An 18,675-nucleotide genomic window follows, 5' to 3' on the forward strand; every position below is an offset into this window, starting at 1 on the left:
CCACCTTCCAGAGTTGCCCAGGCAGATAACTAACTGACATCTGGCAGCCAGAACTCCTCAAACCGGTGTAAAGGGGTCTGAATGACTACATAGGAAAGGAAAGAGAAATATATGACATCAACTGAAAAAATTCAAAAGCATCACACAATCTTATCTATTACAGACTGGTAGGGTCATCTCTAAGTCCAGTAGCAGGTACCCACTGGCACACACCTCCATATGAGAGAATGAAAGAGCTTATCTTCCACAAGTCACATACGTATACACATTTCTCGACCCAAGGAAAGGGCAAATCTGAAAAAAACCTCAGTCAATGAACTCAAATAAGATAGGGCTAAAATCTATCTAATTTTCTTGGGACAAGAAGTCAATAATGATGTAACACCTCCAAACTGAAACCAAGGAACATTTTTTTTCACTTAAGAATTAGAATGACCTTGTTGAAGCACAGTTTAGCAAAAGGGGAATCTACAAGATACGTCCATATTTAACCTAGAATTTTCCACACCATTCACTTCTCAGACACTTGAGCTTTGAACCCTGTGTGTCACCTAATTGCACAGCATCTACTGCAATAGAGCCATAAGCCTAAAATGAGGCTCCTGATGCAAATACACACCATTAAAACCACCGATTCAGCCTTCCACAAAACTTAGATAGAACTGAAGATATATCATTATAAGCAATCGTTTCTTTACAGAACGTAACTCTGAACTCTCTATGTCCTAGCACAATGACGAATATGATCAGACCTTACTGTACTCCTAGAGGTCTGGTGAGAGGCAGAGATTTGAAGACAGAGTACAACAAAGCAAAAATAAATGCTTATCTCCAGTTAGCATTCAGTAATTTTCATATTAAAAAAAATTAAAGGTGATGTATGCTCATTTCCAATAGAAAAGTCAATGAAGTGCAATGATTAACTTCACTCAGTTTGTTTAAAAATTCAGTGCTCGCTCACTAAGAAAGCCAAAATTAGAAAACCTAAAATATTGCCTCAGCCAAAACCTGCCCTTTTTGCTCTTACGAGTTTCCCCTCCCATAATATAAAGAAGTTGATAATGGGTATCAAACATCCACTCTGATTGTATTAAAGGAATATTCTTCATCTTCCCTTAAACTCATGTAATTAGGCCTTCCTCCTTTTTGGTGAGCTCCTAGAAAACAATAAGCATTTTCTAGTTTCTTAAAGGAGTTTCTGGAGCTGATAAAACAGTACGTGAGGTTGCCTTGAATTGCTATTCATCAGAGAGCTCTTCAGTAACATTAAATATTTAACTTTCTCTTATTCCAGTGGAAAAACAAAAGAACCACATTAAAAGTTATTCAACAAAAACACCTTTTCTCAGTAGGTGGAGATACCCATTCTTTTAATAAATCCACTGATTATTTAAGAAATCTTTTCACTGGAGATAAGTGAAGACCTGCTGGGCGTCGCAATGGTGATTGTCTTTTTTGCTGTTACTGAAAGGGTCTGAATGCTACTGAATCGGCTAACGGCGTGTGAAACTAGACAATGCAAACACAGAAGAGTGCAAACTCAGTATATTGTGATTATAAAGGCTATTATTTACTTCTTTGCATGAGTTTGTGCTTTCATAATTAGATTGGGGAACACAATTCTGCAACAAAAAACTGTAATTTCTGCAGGGAATTTATCCAAGTAGATGTGAAACACTTCCGAATATTTGTCACAAATATCACATAAATTCAGGACAGAGACAAGAGGAAAGGCACGGTGTATCTTCACAAGACAAAGCTAACGCGGTAGATCTAAAAAGTCGGAACAGCTGTATTCAAGAAAAGAAGGTGGTACTAAAGTTAAGGCTGTTACCAGGATCATCAAATTTTGTTACCTTCAACCTGCTGATTTGAGGGACCTGTTCTCAAAGACCAATGAAGATCAACGACTGACACGTGTGAGAGCACCCGAGTGCTCTCCGGCAGAGAGGCAGCGAGCAGAGCTTGCCACTAAGTGTATGGCAGTTCTGGTGTTTTCTCATTATGTCATCTCTTCCCCACCCTCAGCTCTTTTGGACCAGGACTAGATTTCACGTGTGTTTACAAAGCCTGCTCACTTTCAGGGCCTGTGGATCTCAATTAAATACAAGTAATAAACTGGCACCGCTGCAGGCTGATTATACTAAAATGTGCATAAACCACGCAAATGTTTTTCAGCAAATAGTTTAAGGGAAAGATGATATTCTGCTAAAAAGCAGTTGTCAATTTTACTTTAAAACCATAAAGATTAAAATACACCACCTTTCAAGTTTTAACACATGCTAACGCCTAGCAGGTACCTAACAGTCATAGGACTACATCAACCAAAACAGAACACGTAAGGGGAATAAAGCAGCTCCGAGGAAACACCTCCGTGAGAAAGCAAGCAATCCAGACTTTTCCAGGACCTTAAAAGGTATTTCTCAGATGCCAGGATTTCTACCAGTGTACTGTCCTTGAAACTTACCTTGGAACACCATCTTTTACAACTGCCTCTGACTTGTGGATGTCTAATAAATTTGAAACTCGTGTCTCATTCTAACTGCTAGGAGATGAAAGCAGCTTTCGAGCAGTCACTTAATACAGGTGATTTATCATAATATGCTTGGGGGTACCTTGGAAAGTTACCTTAATAGAGAGATGGTGTAGCACCCTCAGACATATTATGTTTGTGACACAAACTGAATGTTCTTTCTTCAGACTTCTAAGCATGAGAGCATATGGAGTATTTGTCTGATGAGATTCAGAGATTTAACTGAATAGCAGGCATTACTTATAAGAACAAATACTGGATGAATCAAGGAGCATGTACAGGGAGTGTTTAATCTTTAGCATGCCAGCTTGAAACTGTAAAGGTCAATTGAAAACAAGCGCCTATGTGATGCTAAGTTTAGAGAGCCTACAAAATTAGTCAGTACGGAGTCCAATTCTTTCAGAAACTGCCGCTATATTTTATATCATTGCTGGTAAAGGGCAAAGCATGATTAAAAAAAAAGGTACACTAAACTCTACAAGAAGGTTAAGGCAATAAAAGTATTAAAAAGTGTTACAAAGTATTACAGAAGTGTTATAAAAGTCATCTTCTGACAACGAAGACTGTTAATCTGCTACCTTACACAAGCTGATAAGTGGTACTCTAACTCCCTATTCTGCTGGTGACTTCAATGAAAGCATCATTTTACCAAGTTTGAACACATCTCGCATCTTTTTCAAGAAAATCACCTTTTTCCCTATCAGCTGAAATATGTGCAACAGATGAGTACTTTTGAAATTAAATGTTTCACTCGACACGATGAAAATATTTTTTTTAAATCTCTGTGCTCTTGACTGAAACATAGAAGTCACGTGAAAGCTCATACCTGAGGCCGCATCCTTGGGTTCCATCTGACGTAGTAGTTCACCCATAGTTCCAAATGATTCAGACTGGCAACAGGATACAGCACGTGGTTTTCATAGTTTACATAGAAAGGATTTGTGAATTCATCTAACTGGCTGTTTATATAGGACCACAGCGATACAGTCTTTGTGCTTACCTCCTGATCGGAAAAAAATATTAATTACATGGATTGCAAAACCTTAAAATATGAGGTTAATATCTACATATCAGTAATTTTGTCCGTGCAATTTACCTTATCTACCAGAAAATTGCACGGAGAACAATTCCAGTAGCTGATTGTTAAACAGCCTTAAACCTTAAAACTTCAGTAAAACATCTGAACGCTTACTCTAGTCCAAGGCTAACTGAGAAAGGAGATTCAGGCATATTATTTTCAGAGACACTAAGGTTTAGTTGAGCAAAAGAAAGCTGTACTACTCATAATTTACAGCAATGTTAACAGCTACTTAAATATATGGTTACACACTGACCAACTAAAAAAAAAAATTAATTTAGCTTTGACAAGAAAATCAGTGAAGGGATATGTAGTTTGGAAGATCCAAAAAAGCATCTGTGAAAAAATAATTATTCAGTTCTCCCACTGTCACTATTTGTTCCCATCAATTGATATTATGCTTTAAAATGTCTATTTTATCTTTATTTGCACTTCTGAAAGTAGTATTATTCTAGATGTAATCAGCATAATCATGGTTAGATCAAGGATTGGAAATCTGAATTTACATCAGATTCATCTTGCAATTTTACACTCCTTCAGTGTTGTAAAGCATGTGTTTCTACTACTGCTGCGTATTAAATTGCATTTCTTTATTGAGAATTGCATCTGACTATTCATTTATGAAAGAAAGCTGTCTGGAAATCCTACATTTGCTGAGAACGTGTTATTCAGCTCCATCTTGTGGTATTTACATGCAAGTTTTTCCCTACAGAAGCAGCAGAGATAAACCAAAAAAACCTGCAAAGCTAAATATGGCAATGAATTGTTACTTGCTTTAAAAAATATGAAGTATTAAAAACAACAAAGCCAAAAGTAAGCAAAAGTGTACTTGGAATATTAACAAGCATTTAATATTTTTTTTTCCAAACTCAAAGTATTTCATTGAGTCCAAACTTCATTCATTTAGATATTTTAAATTTCCATAGTCTTCAACCACAAGTTCCATCTAATTATGTCCTAAAGTGACCTGCAAAGTCATCCATTAGAGTTCCTTTGGAAATAGCGAAAAAAAATGTGAATATAATTTGATGATGATTATTTAAAATTGTATCTGTTGGCTAGAAATATCTTAAAGAGGACTTTCTAAAATCCTCAAATCCCTGAACAAATAATAACTAAAGAAAAATCAGTGCCACCTCATTTAATAGCAGGGTATTCAGTGTGTATTTCTCTTATCATGAAATGGAACAGGTTACCAGAGAAGCTGTGGCTGCCCCATCCCTGGAAGTGTTCCAGGCCAGGCTGGATGGGGCTTTGAGCAGCCTGGTCTGGTGGGAGGTGTCCCTGCCCAGGGCAGGGGGCTGGAACTAGATGATCTTTAAGGTTCCTTCCAACCCAAACCATTCTATGATTCTATGACTCTATGAAATTTCATATCCGCATTGTCTTTTAAGACTGCGTGACAAATGTACCCAAAACCACAGCTCAGATGTTCTTAGGTGTTTTACACTAAGCCTTTTCATACAAAATCAACAAATTAAGAATGTGTATCACCCTAATTATTTACCTCTTTTAATCTCTCTTTTTCACAGTTGCATAAGAAAGTGCCAAAGAGACAACTGTAAAGGTGATCCAGAATGGTGATCAAAAATAACTCGTTGAATTCAAAGGCTGCAGGAAACTGAAATAAAAAAAAATGGTAAAATTACTTTAAACTTTATTTTAAGCAATGTAGAAAGGAAGAAACTCAGTCATAAGAAATAACCAAAAGATTGAGATAAGATCTTTTTTCTTGTTTAGTGATTATTTTCAGCAAAACTCAGCAATTTCAGTAACTCCCACTGCAATAATACATTTCACCTACATACTTCTTTATAAATACTCCTCGGAGACAAACCTTACATTCATTATGCAAGTATACTAGAATACAAACATAGAAACATTAGCTAATGTGAAACTGGTGACACAAAGCAATCCATTTTAAGGAGCTCTAACAGTATTCTGCTCTAACCCACCCCAAACTGTCTTCAACATATGCTTTATTTCTCTTGTTATAGGACAACACCATCATTTTTTTTTTGGGGGGGGGGGAGATAAGAGTTTTATTTCCTATTCTAACATGCAATAAATTGGATAATAAAGACTACCGCATGTAAAATGTGCTTAACATATATTTAAAATGTTTCTTTCACTTTCTACCCAACTAAATTACTTTTCTCCATTTCACCCCTCGAGTTTACCATTGGCTATGTACAATAAGCCTTTAATCCCTCTTCTCTTATATTGGGAAGTAAATCCCGTACATCTGAAATGAAAGACCCGATATTCCGCTGAGCATCACTAGGTATTTCACTCACAAGTAGAGGTTACCTGATACATTCTAGGAATCTACACCCAAAATGTTTAAGCCATATCTTAATCTGTAGTGCTCTAAAATCAAAAAGGAAGAAATTAATGCAAACTGCATGGGCTGCTACCTATTCAGATGGAGAAGGTCCTTCTTCAATCAAATTTTATGATAGGACTACATATGGCAACTGCTTGATGTGTCAAAATAACTTTGCATTCAGTATGACAAGGGTCTCAAACACAGACACGGAATGGTAAACATTTAGGAGAAAAAAATTAAAAGACTAAAGAAAAATTTAAGAAGTGGCATTTCTCTCATTACCATGAAAATGCTGCAAGAGACTAGTTTTCAGGACAAATGAAACAAATTTTATTCATTCTCACTAAAGGAGTAAATCTTTACAAAAGTCTAAAATGCAAAGTTAGATTCATAAGGAAGAACTTCCTGCTATATGGAGAAATCTCAAGTCAGTATTTCAGATCTGAAGAAAGCAGCGGACTGGTGTCTGTTATGTGCCACTGAAGAATACTGAACACCTTGGCACGAGTGACTCACGAGCTGCTTTAAATAAAAAAAAGAAAGACGACAAGCATAGCTAGGAGGAATAACGCAGCAATTGGGACTGCGGATGAACTAGCTGATCCAGAAATTCCTCTTCAGTGTCATCTGTGATTTATGAAGGGCAAATGTTTATTCATGTTGAAAGTAGAGTTGACTAACACACAATGGGTGTGCTTGCATTAAACCCAGAAAGATTTAAGATTTAAGCAATGTTCTTTTGAAAGAAGATTGATTTAAGTCAAACATTGCAAAAACATTCTCTTTGCAAGATTTCTCAAGCTAAGATATACCAACTTTCAACTGAAAACTTTGAGTAAGGAAATTATCAATATCATGGCTCACAAAATGAAAGGGACCCTTCCTTCTTCTGACTCTGCTGTGGATTACGCACTGTTCAACAGCACAGCGTGCTCACACCGGGGCTCCTCTCTCAAATCACTGGCTTCTTTTCAAGCACCCACCCATTTGTTTTCATAAAACACAGAGCAACTTAAGATTATCAAATTCTCTTTTTCAGTCACGTTTAAAATTTATCACGTACGGCACTTCCTTCTCTCTAGGAAATCATGACAAAACTCAATTACAATACAATGATGCTAACAACACAGCTATGATTTTAAAAAAGTATGGCCAGAACTTGGTGAGCAGGTGTGCTGAACCAAGTCAGGGGAAAATTCAGTGGGTCTCAGACCTCAGCCTCTCGCATCCAGCCCAAAGCAGCAACCAGATACAGAGAGCAAAAATAATTTGCAAAGGATCAAAATGATATTTGGAAATAACGTTGAAGACAAAGCCTCTCCTAAAGGGACTCTCTTTAACTGAAAGCACTTAATGAGCCTTGTCACATTAGGGTTCTGTGTTGTGACGGGTCCATACTAATCAGATGGATGCCGACATGGCCGCTATTCCAATCCAGTGAAGCATATTCAAAATTCCATACATCAGTGGTTGCACTACAACTAATTTATTAATAAGTGATAGCACTTTATTGAAATCCTGTCTTTGGATACAAGAGTTGTACTGTTGGAGCTGATGTATCAAGACTGTAAAGCTTCTATTACTGCTGCTGAAAAATCACTGACCTAAAAATGCTTTCCTCTGTAGTTCCAAGCCCATTAGCGTCTGTTTGAAGATTCAGGTGGAAAAATTCCCCAAATGAAAATTTACTTCTTGTCAGATCCACTAATTGTGAGAGAACACATGGGTCATTAAAATCTCCCACTTGCTGCTGCTGGAGTTGTTGGGCATTTTTGTAAAGGAGGTATTTAAACGAAGAATTCTCTTGTTTAAGCCTGACGATGCCAAGTGGCATCTGATTCAGATGCAAAATAAACTTGCTCCTTCTGTACTACAGTAGCATTTAAAGTTGAAACACTTTGTGGAGCAGTTTTATGATTGTGGAATTGGACTGAATGGGGTTAACTGAACACTAGATATCGTAACAGAGTATGCTACTGAAACTAGTGAAAAATGCATCTCTGGCAACAGATGACACCCGGTAACAAACAGGATGCAACTCTCTACCCGCTTTAAACACACCTTCCTCTGACATGGGCACTGTGCGGCAAAGGTGGAAAGCTACCACTGGAGCTGCAATGCTACATGCAAATTTTACAGTTTTGCTTCATTTTTAACAGGGCATCAGTATTTCATCAGATCACACGTGGCCTTTCCAATTTGACATCTGCTATTCAAAGTCACCAGAATTTACTAACAGAGGAGGCAAATCACTTCCCCATATGTTTTTTTATTAAAATCTGATAACAATGTACTTGAGAGCTCTCAAGTTCTCTATTACTGTATTTGTGTGTCATGAAGACCATAAAAAACCCAGGGAAAATATAAGGCTGTCAAGAATTAAGTTTCATTCTCTGAAGCTATCTGGAAATCTGTATCTTTAGTGGGAAGTTAGAGATTCTCTCACTGTAGTAAGTTGACTGTTTTAAGAACATAACTCTCAGAAACCAAAAGGAAAATTTGCTTGCTTTGAGCCTATGCCCAAACCCGAGCCCTTACACCCTCCCGCAGTCGTTAACACTTATTTGAGCTTTGGAGCATTTCACATATGTTTACCATGGATTCTAAAGCACGAAACTAGCACTGTTTTACGAGCAAGTGATCTACACAGGGATAAAATAGAATCCTGGTTTTCATAGGGCTGTATCAAGGTAATCACAATCTTCAAATCTATTTTCTAGGTGTTGAAGTCAACTGAAAAATAAAAATAAGTGGGCAAGAACTCTCCAAGAATGATGTTTTCATTTTCTTTCCTATTAATGATTTTTCAATGCCACTGCTGTTCATGAATTTCAGAACAGTTTCTGGATCCAGGTTTTGAACAGATGTGGTATTGGCAAAATGTTTCACAGATCCCCCCCTCGTCCCCTTTTCTTTTTTTTTTTAACTAGAGGGAACTAAGCTGTTTATGGCAAGAAATAGGAGGCAGCAAGGGAGATCACAAAAATTAGAAGAGGCTGCTCTCAATTAAGGATCTCCCCAGAGGACTTTTGTTCCTACCAGGTGTTTAGAACAGCTTCTCTTCGCTATTGTTATTAGCTTTCCTCTGAGAGAGGGGCAAAATTTTTCATTTATTTTCTCCAGCCATACTAAACAGCACATTAATGCTGAAATATAGATACACAGAAAGTCTTCAAGGGACTCTGGACAAGGGCCCAGTATTACAGCAGGGAACTTTCATAAAGCACCAAAGACAACTGTTCTGAATACAAGTTTTGGAAACTATGATGTAAGTTTTTAAGAACCATGTTCAAAACAAGAAGACTAAGGTAAGAGATCTGGGAGAGCCAGTCTCATGTGGAACCAGACCATTACCCTCCTCTCTTCAAAACAAAATCACATACTATACAGACTTCAGTACAATAGCTTTTACCATAAAAGCATAGATCTATGTTAGGCTTCAAGGAGGAAAAAAAAAAAAAGAGAGAGAAAAAAAAGAAAAAAAGGACTCAAGCACTTCTAATTTATTTGGAAATAAATCCTTCATGTGGACAACCTATTTCAGTAATCCCATTAAAAAACAGCAATATAAAAGCTCAGAAGAATCTTAAGTTTATTCTCATGGAGATACAAATAAGGAAGATGAAGGCTAAAGCCGTCCCATAATTTAACATATTCAGAAAAAAAAATGAGAATTTTATATCTTAAATATCACCAATTTCAAAGATCTCCCCTGATCCAGAGGCAAGACAATATTGGAAGTAAGAAAACTTATCTGAGAAGAGGCTTGTATGTTAGAAATGCTGTCCGGTATGCGTAATAATGCCAACATTAACTCACATTTCACATTTGACACATATATAGAAGAACCCTCTCCCCTCTGCTCACAATCAGCCTGGATTTTTGACATTTCTTAAGGACAATATAAATCCACATGAACATTTACTCCATCAGTGAATATGCAATGTAAAGCATTTATCTCATCAATAACCCTCATTTATGTAATCAAAGAATCCTTTGAAAAGCCTGTTTTAAACATCAAGTATGCTGGTTTCAAGTCAATGTTTCTACTCTAGCTCCTTGTACCTCACTTTGAGCAAAAAGTTTCCCTGTGCGTGCACGGTGCAGCCATAGCGTGACTGACTTCAGGAAAACATGCTACTGCTCTGCAAAGGAATGCGTTCTCCTACGTAAATAACATTTCCAAGATGAAAACTGAGACCTCATAGAAATATACTCTTGAGCATCTCACCTGCTTCGTCATTTGCCAAACACAGTCGATGAACTGAAGGAAAATGGGAGATCTGTCTGCATCAGCATGATCATCATCTCCATGTCCCACACGCTGAAAGTCAAAACAAACTTTTCATTTCAGTCTAGTGTATTTACAGCACTATCCCAACACTTTAAAGCTGAGTAACTCTTAAATATGTTCCAATGATGAACAAGACAAGCAAATCTTCCATAATGCTAACCTATATTTCTCAACTACTAAAAATGCATCCCAATATTCACTTACGGACATGCCTTTGCGGTTGAGCAGAGCTGGAAAGACACTTGTTCAACAAAGCTGTGCCAGTTGCTTCCCCGTCTTTCACTGCACAGCCATTTATTTCTACCAGTGGGTCAAACTGGTAGGTATTTTGTAAGACTGTACTGAAACAACGATTATTCCATATCCACCTGCCATAATTACATGTCATTTCTCCTAAACCATCTTGAGTCAGAGCCCACAAAATGTCACCATAATTTATGTCCTAATTCCCCACTAGCCCATGTGTTAAATAAACACTTCAACCTTAAATCAGAGTAATGGTTCCAGCAATTTTACCTTCTAGACACGTTAATTGTTTTCCTTGTTTCTCCATTCATAAGATTGTTAAAGATGAAGCAATGTGTTACAATCCCTCTTCCGCATAAAAAAGTCACGTGATTTTTTTTAACCATTATGTTCAAGCCACTTAATTCTAATTTACTTTATATTATACCTCACACACAGATTTCCTGTTAAAAATGAACAGGTCACAATTCTCTGACACGCTCACGCCATTAAAAGGAGGACACCAGAGAAAATAACTAAAATGCCGCAGAGTACTGTGAGAAAACACGCTATTCAAAATAAAAGTCTTGAAGGTAACAAATTGCACGCTAAATCTTTCAGCTTACCATTGCAAACCGGTGTCCAAAACTTATCCATTCTTTCTCTATAAGAACTTCAAACCCCTTGATAGTCCTGTAATAGCTGTCCAGCATAAGCATAGCCAGCGCAGTCAGCTGGGCAGTTCGATCCCAACCGTCGCTGCAATGTACCACCACAGATGTTTTACCAGATTCAATTTTATCCGCAATTCTTACTGCTCCGGCAAGAAGCATCTTAAATAAACAAAAACAAATAAACAAGCATATTAAATACTAACAACAAAAAAAAAAGGTTATAATTTTATACTCTTAAGGTTAATATATTTTAAAATTTCAGATTAATCATCTGGACCGCATCACTTTAAATTAGAGGTTTCCAAACGGTGGTATATATACTCCCAGAGGTACAAAAACTGTGCACTCTTGTTGTCCAGGAGAGATTTCTTACCAGCTCTCCATTATTAGCAGCACACAGCAAAAGAACCTGGGATCTCTTCCCTAAATTAAATCTGAAATTCTGGATGATGATGAAAAGATGCAAATACTGTAACCTGTTCCAAAGGCTGAAGGTTCAATGTTTTCAAAGTTCATTTTCACAGTAATCAATCACTCTTTCTTCCTCAGCTTTCAGTTCTCAACTACTAAGTTTAGAGAAAGGGACAAACTATCCAGCTAATCTAAATCAAAACACAACCCAAAAAACCCCAGAAACCCCTGGCTGGGAGCCTGTGCTGATTTTGTTGGTGCATGAAGTATACCTTGTATTGAGGCCATGAGCAGACCATTAATAGCGTGGATTCAGAAGCATGCTGGAGAGCAAAGGACAGAGATGGTACAGGACTGAGATCACCTGTGTGAACTTGTTATTCTTCTCCCCTACAAAAAAAACCTCTCTTGTTCTTTTACGCTGCTCTGTATTTTTTAAAACCTAGAAAAATCTCTCTCCTCCGAAGATCTGTCTCTGTAACATGACCTATCATGGCACTGAAAAATATGTGAAAAAAACCAACCAGTAGAATAGAACCACAGGAGAAATTCTTATTCTGCATTCCAACAAGAGAGAATGGAATCTTGCAAAATACTTGTGTTTTTCCCTTCCCAGGCATGTAAAAACATCTTCTGGGAAGTAGGAAAGCCAGCATCCACGGGAGAAGCTGTGCACAAGACCAGTCTTCAGAGCTATTTAAAGAACCATGCTTCAGAGACCATTTTCATTGATTACGTCTTTCATTGATCATATATCTTTTATGGTAAAACTGAAGGATGCGAGGATGGAAATATCAGGAAACAATACAAAAGCTTCTATGGGAGAATAGAGCTTGTGGCCTGAACTAGTTAATTGACAATTACTTCAGTTACAAAGTTCTACTGCTCTAAAAAACTGTAAATATTAAAAGAGTTTGGTCTTCAATAAAAGGAAAAGAACTAATCTATATAAGGTACAGGTATGCAATAGCTTGCTCTAAATTGTCCTAAAGAGAACATAGATGCCTCTGAAGGAGGACAGCTGAAACTGAAAGGATAGAAGGAAGATACAGGCAATAGGCAGAGAATGGGAGACAGAAAACAGAGTCACTATTAATTCAGTAAATATCTGTGGAGCAGGTGAAGCATTTTATCCTACTTCGGACAAAAGCCTTTAGAAAACAGCTTCCTCCACAAACTATTATTATTCTTTATAGATGTTTCAAAACTTAGCAACCACCACAGAATTTCAGTTAGGGCTCCAAATGAATAACTGGCTTTGGATTGCTTTAGAAAATGAGAAATGGTTTAAAAATAATTAACAGCACAAGTTCTACCCTGAAAGACAGAAAACACCCTGGAGGGCATGAGGAAACATCCTGGGTGTGCAAAAAGCACCAAGTGACTCTACTCCTGTGGTCACTACTGTCTTCACACACACAGAATGTTACTGGTGCCTCCCCAGATGCTCCTGGACCATCTTCAAAGTGCTGTGTGTGCCCAGTGCTAGGAAGGTGAATTTCCAGTAACGCATCACATTGAACTGGGACACAATCACACTGGTTTGAGACCAGGAAACAGAAGATGCGTTAGAGTAAAGCTGTGGACTTGTGAATTGCTATTACAAGCCAAATCAAATAGGCAAGGAAGGCATGCATGTCTTGGATAACAGCACAAGGAGATACCATCAACACTGTTAACACCGTAAGGGCAGCTTTTAAGAAAACAGGCTGCAGTTTGTGCTCTCAATATTGTAATGTGAAGTATCATGTAAGGGACAGAATGTTACATGTGTGTCAACTCTTTAAAATAATTTGTATGACATTTCAAATTGCTGTGTTATTGTGATCTGTGGAACAGTGGTATCAAGGTCCACTTCTGGCACTGGCTAAGCCCAGGAACCCCGCTGAAGTCAATGCCAATGAATGGTGACCACTGGCCCAAACACTTTTAAAAGGCCCACTTTTAAAAACAGATTATTGTATTTAAGGCCAGGCTGATAAGAAAAGGTTTCCAGATACTCAGATTCCCAAAGCTGTTTGACATAATCCAACTTGAAAAGAACAAGAAATCAAACTGTTCCCAAAAGATCATCAAATTTGTTTAATTCTCAATTTAAGTGTTTGCTCCCTCTGCTGGTTCTCCTGCAGCAGTTAGCAAGCACTAGTTAATAGGAGAGTAAAACTAATGAACAACCCCAAACATGTTTTGCATGAGCGACATTTGAGCCAGTTGCTAATAAACCAAATTCCACTCCATCCATATTCATCATAAGCAGGGGAGTGAATGTGGTATGAAATAATCTATTCTAAAAGCATTTCAGAGGTTAGTGAAACAGACTGTAAAACTGAGTGTGGTAGTGATTTATTTTAATATTATGTTAAATAATGGAGCAGATTATAACCCAGTAGAGCACTGACTACAAACAGCCCATGAAAATGTAGGTGCCCGACACATGAACACCAACATTGCACTGAAGGAGGGAAAGATGAGAAAGACTGCAGAATTTATAGTCAAGTCCTTCTGGCAGTTGTTCAAATATAATCTGAAGTTCCCAGGGCATTCTTCCAAAAAGCAGGGATAACCCTGGACTGCTCACAAACATTCCCTCTCAAGAAAATAAAACATTGTCCAACACTCACTACGATACTGTGCTATCAGGAATTAACTCATTACCAACCAACACATAAAACTGGAAATACAGAGTTATTATGGAATGCTTAAAATGCTATGTTCTAAGTGACCATTTAAAAATTAAGCTTTTTTACAAGATTATTCTGATCAAAGCAACGTGCTTAAATCTATACATTATTTTTGTAATATTTTCATAAATGCAAATTAAAAACATGGCTTAAAAAAACAACTGATTTTTCTCATGAAAAGTATTTTACCCTTATATATTCCAGCCAATGCGTGGAGTCCACATTTGATAACCACCGAGTCTCATCAATCGTAGGATAAACTATTTCTTTAAGTTTACGCAGGGATTCTCTCATTACATGTATATTATGAATTTCCAGGAAGACCAGCTCTGCATTTGGGTAGGCACTTTCACTTTCGTATCCTCCACCTTTTGCCTGTCATTCAAAAAGTAAAAACAGACGAAGAAAAGAAGATGTACAGGACTTCAGTATAAAGTCGAGAGAGTTATTTTGGTCAGGTTTCAGGATTTTCTGAGAGAAAGGATTATTTTAGCACTAATAAAAACATACTTTTGGCTTTTGTTTTTCTAAGAAGCACTAGGGTATTTTTTTTTAGGTGAAAGAAATTCTAATTGTAATAGCCTACATCTGATAATACATCTATATACCTTCCCCTTTTTACTACTGAAACCTTTGGTCTTCTGTGGGCTTTACTGCATCATTTCTCAGCTACGTCTTCAAGCTGCCTTCAATTCTTGCTGGCCTTTCCAAACTGCTACAAGCAACTTCCTTCCCATGCACTCTCTAGAGACCCTTTTTAATCTCTTTTCAACACTGAGTTCTCCTCATCCTCATCTCTTACTCAATCTTCAGCCTTGGAATAAAGACAGAACTGCTAATGCTGGTGATGGTACCAACCTACCTTGTTTGTATCTGCAACACTATTCTGTCTGGCATCAAAGATGATGAGTTTATGTGACTGAGCGTTGGCATCCATTATTGTCTGCAAATATTTTTCATCTTCTTTGCAACGCTTATCATTTGGGCCTACCGATGGCTGACTGCACCGTGTTATTGTTGCTTGGCTCTCAGGATGAATCCAGGATAACACCTGGAATAAAAGAAAATTATTTTAGTTCACTATACTACTATAAAAGCTGCAGGCCAGACTGCAATTAGACAACCACACTACCTATGTGACATTATTTCCTGGCAAATGAACAAATGCAAATTTAAGGACAAGCTGCTGCAAAACCATATTGACAGCACACTAGCACCACTCATCCCAAATCTGAGTTTGAAATACAAAGTGATTCTAAACATCTTCGCTTTTATTTCTAATAAAAACTAAGCCTGCTACTGCATCTTACTAATCAGGAAAAAAAAAGAACAATGGAGGCAAAACACAATGCTTCCATTTGGAAGTCTATGGACCCGCACACTACCTTGCTAAGCAGATCTACAGCATGAAAACTGTCACCATCTAACATATTTAAATGGGTTCTTAGGCTACCTGCAAAATTTGTCTATTCTCAAGAAAACTGCTATGGCTGTAACACATTCCACACCAAATCAGAACACAAGCTAATATGTGAATTAGCATCAGATATCATTGTGGCCTAGAAGTGTTACCTCCAAACAAAAATGTAGCACACAACACAACAACCAAGCAACTAGACTCACATTTGATTTGCTCCCTTCAGTTCTAAACCCATCGAGCGTAATTCTTCTTTCTTTGCACCCCCCTCTGTCCCCCTTTTCAGGAAGGAAGACAGCCCACTGTTATTTTAAAAAAAGCCTAAAAGAACTCTGACAATTTCTTATAAGCTACAGATTTGTAGAGCACTCATATCTCCTTGTAAAAGTTTCACTTACTGGAACTCTGCCTTTTGCTCTAAACGCTGCCACTTTTGAAAGGTCATCATCCTTTACGCTGGTTGGCACAACAAGAATAGCAGGATAAGTATCACAAAGCTCATAGGTGCTGTTAATTTTGGATATTTTCCAACTCTCATTGGGCAAGCCCTGTATGGAAGCAAAACATTTTTGTATTTTTCAGGTTAGACTTTTACATACCTGAGTTTGGGGTGATGAAAAATTTTATGCGCTACATACTTTTTTGAAAAAAAGTGTGCCCACATGCTTCTTTTAAATAAGCTATAAACTTTAGGTCTTCATATTGAACCATAAACCAAAACACTGAAAGTCTTTCCTATTTATTATCTTTAAAATTGATATGCAAAATAACGATTTGAATAGGCTGCACAGTCAGGTAAAAAGTGATCATATAGTAAAATAAGAATACCTTTCCAACTAAGAAACTGCAGACTTAAAATGACAAACTATGGTTACTCTTCTGTTTAATGCTTCTTATTCAAAACCAAATTTTTATAAAGCCCATATTTTCTAGAAACAGGACTTGGAAAATGTGTATTTAAGAATGCATGTTAAGACAGACCAATTTGTTCAAGTGCTCAGCACCTGCTATCTCCATCAACTTCAGCAGGCACTCAACACTCTCAAAGTCAGGCCACTTGCATTTTATTGTCTAAACATGAGACCTAAACTCTGTATGTAGCTAGAGCTGAAAAATTTGAGTTTAATACCTTTTTTCTTGTTTAAATGGCTCTGGGGGAGACGGAGAAGAAAATAATACACCAAGTACTTCTATAACTTACCTGCCTCTTATATTCTGCCATTGGATCATACGCTTTCCAGCCGTTAACAGCAAACTTTTCTTTATAGCTGAATGCAAAAAGAGGCTAAAGAAAACAAGCAAAGGCATAAATTACCGTCTGATGGGCTATACGCACAATAAGCTCCAAAACAGTGAACCTTGTAATAATTCAAATGTAACACTTCTAAAACTCTTTAACAGCAGACATAAAACCTTCCGTCAACACTGGACAACACTGTGCTAGAAGGAAAATGAAAGACAGTTTCCTCTTTCAAGTAGATGCTATATAATTAACAAAATCAAGATAGGAAACAGCCAGAGAGAGTTGAAGTTATTTGCCTGTGATCATCAATGGCAAAGCAAGATGAGAAAATTGGTCTCCTACCTCCCAACCAGTTCTCTACCCATACAAGCAAATGAAATGGCATTCTGCAGCTAACTAATAATAAGACTAATTGCACCTATTTGTTGTTTTAGACAGAACTTCTAGACTGAATTATCTACTGCAGAAAATAAGAGTCAATACATACATATTTTTAATGAGCAACTTCAGGCAAACCTAGATCTCAAGGCTTATGTACAAATTAACTAACTTCACTGATAGCAGCACATAGCAGAATGTTTTACGAATTAATGCACAAAGGTAACAGGGTCAGAGTCGTCTGCATCCTCTGTAACAGATTCTATGAATCTACATTTCAATGCTTGTTATACAGCCCTTGTATTTCCCCGACTACTCTTTCCAAAAAGAGGAGAGCGGGTGACAGCTTTCTCTACATCTTAAGACTCACCAGCCCATTAGAAACAGGAAATGCGCGTGTTACAAGGTTTTCAAAAATCTCCAATCTGTTTTGCTCTTCCTGTTTATAGGCCAGCCGCAAGTTTCTCATATCCTGTCAAAAATAAGTCACACTATTTTACTCTATGATAAATTAAAAGGAAAAAAAAAGGCAGTTAAAAGAAATTTGATTGAAGGAAGGCATATGTGTCGCACTAAGTCACTGACATTATCCCACCCACATTAGAACAGAGTTCTGTAAGCATTCGTATCAGATGACTAGGATCATCACTAGAGTTGCTAGATACCATAAAAACAGCCATTTTTCTTTTGAATTCACTCTCGGAACAAAAGGCAGAAGTGTTTAAGACTGCAAGTATCATAAGAGGAATCGAAACATATTATCTAAATGAGGCGCGGTTCAAATATGGGGAACTGATGAGACAAAAACCAGCACATGTGCATGCAGATTCCTCTTACAGAAAAATGAAATGAAAATACGTTAATATGAATAAATCTCTACCATGCCATACCTTGCAAACTATTTCGATACCACACGAGTTGTCTCCGTGGCTCTGTACTCCAATTTTTTCAACTCTACTTATGACTCCAAGGGGCACATCAACAACAAAAGGTGGATCCTGAAATTTGTATATGAAACAAATGAATTCTGCTACATTAGGAGGAATACAAACTAATATTATTCATGTATGTTTCACTACAGTCAGCTCTACTTCCTGTTTAATAGATTGCTGTGGAACATCATATTTCACTTACACCGAATGTGTCACTTTCTGAAATCTACTTCAGTAACATTTCCTACCCGAAACAATATGCAGATAGATAGCGAAGTCTTACCCTTTCAACACTTTTGATATACATTCTGAAGTCCGTCACTGTTAGTGTGCCACTGACTGCTCCCATAAATGGACAGATATACATAACATCCTTAGCTGGAAAACAGACCAATTAAAGCTTTGGTTTACTATTATAGATTTGTTCCATAAAAATCTATTTCCACTTAAAAATAGCAAGATTTTTGCAGTTCCATAGCG

At 37.3% G+C, this 18,675-nt stretch overlaps 1 protein-coding gene across 4 annotated transcripts in view; it reads right to left on the reverse strand.

Annotated features, from left to right (window-relative positions):
* MTMR1 (myotubularin related protein 1) overlaps positions 1 to 18,675 on the reverse strand; it is a 38,980-nt gene that overhangs the window by 9,834 nt on the left and 10,471 nt on the right. For all 4 annotated transcript variants that reach the window (XM_074600666.1, XM_074600668.1, XM_074600667.1 and 1 more), the window contains 11 exons: positions 18,479 to 18,573; positions 18,154 to 18,261; positions 17,634 to 17,735; positions 16,844 to 16,927; positions 16,041 to 16,190; positions 15,088 to 15,276; positions 14,415 to 14,600; positions 11,086 to 11,292; positions 10,172 to 10,264; positions 5,119 to 5,232; positions 3,360 to 3,536 (listed from right to left, as the gene is read on the reverse strand). In XM_074600666.1, coding sequence (XP_074456767.1) covers positions 3,360 to 3,536; positions 5,119 to 5,232; positions 10,172 to 10,264; positions 11,086 to 11,292; positions 14,415 to 14,600; positions 15,088 to 15,276; positions 16,041 to 16,190; positions 16,844 to 16,927; positions 17,634 to 17,735; positions 18,154 to 18,261; positions 18,479 to 18,573 — 1,505 coding nt within the window. The remainder of the gene's footprint in view (positions 1 to 3,359; positions 3,537 to 5,118; positions 5,233 to 10,171; positions 10,265 to 11,085; positions 11,293 to 14,414; positions 14,601 to 15,087; positions 15,277 to 16,040; positions 16,191 to 16,843; positions 16,928 to 17,633; positions 17,736 to 18,153; positions 18,262 to 18,478; positions 18,574 to 18,675) is intronic.

This window comes from Larus michahellis, chromosome 9 (assembly GCF_964199755.1).
Source record: "Larus michahellis chromosome 9, bLarMic1.1, whole genome shotgun sequence".
NCBI classification, from domain to species: domain Eukaryota; kingdom Metazoa; phylum Chordata; class Aves; order Charadriiformes; family Laridae; genus Larus; species Larus michahellis.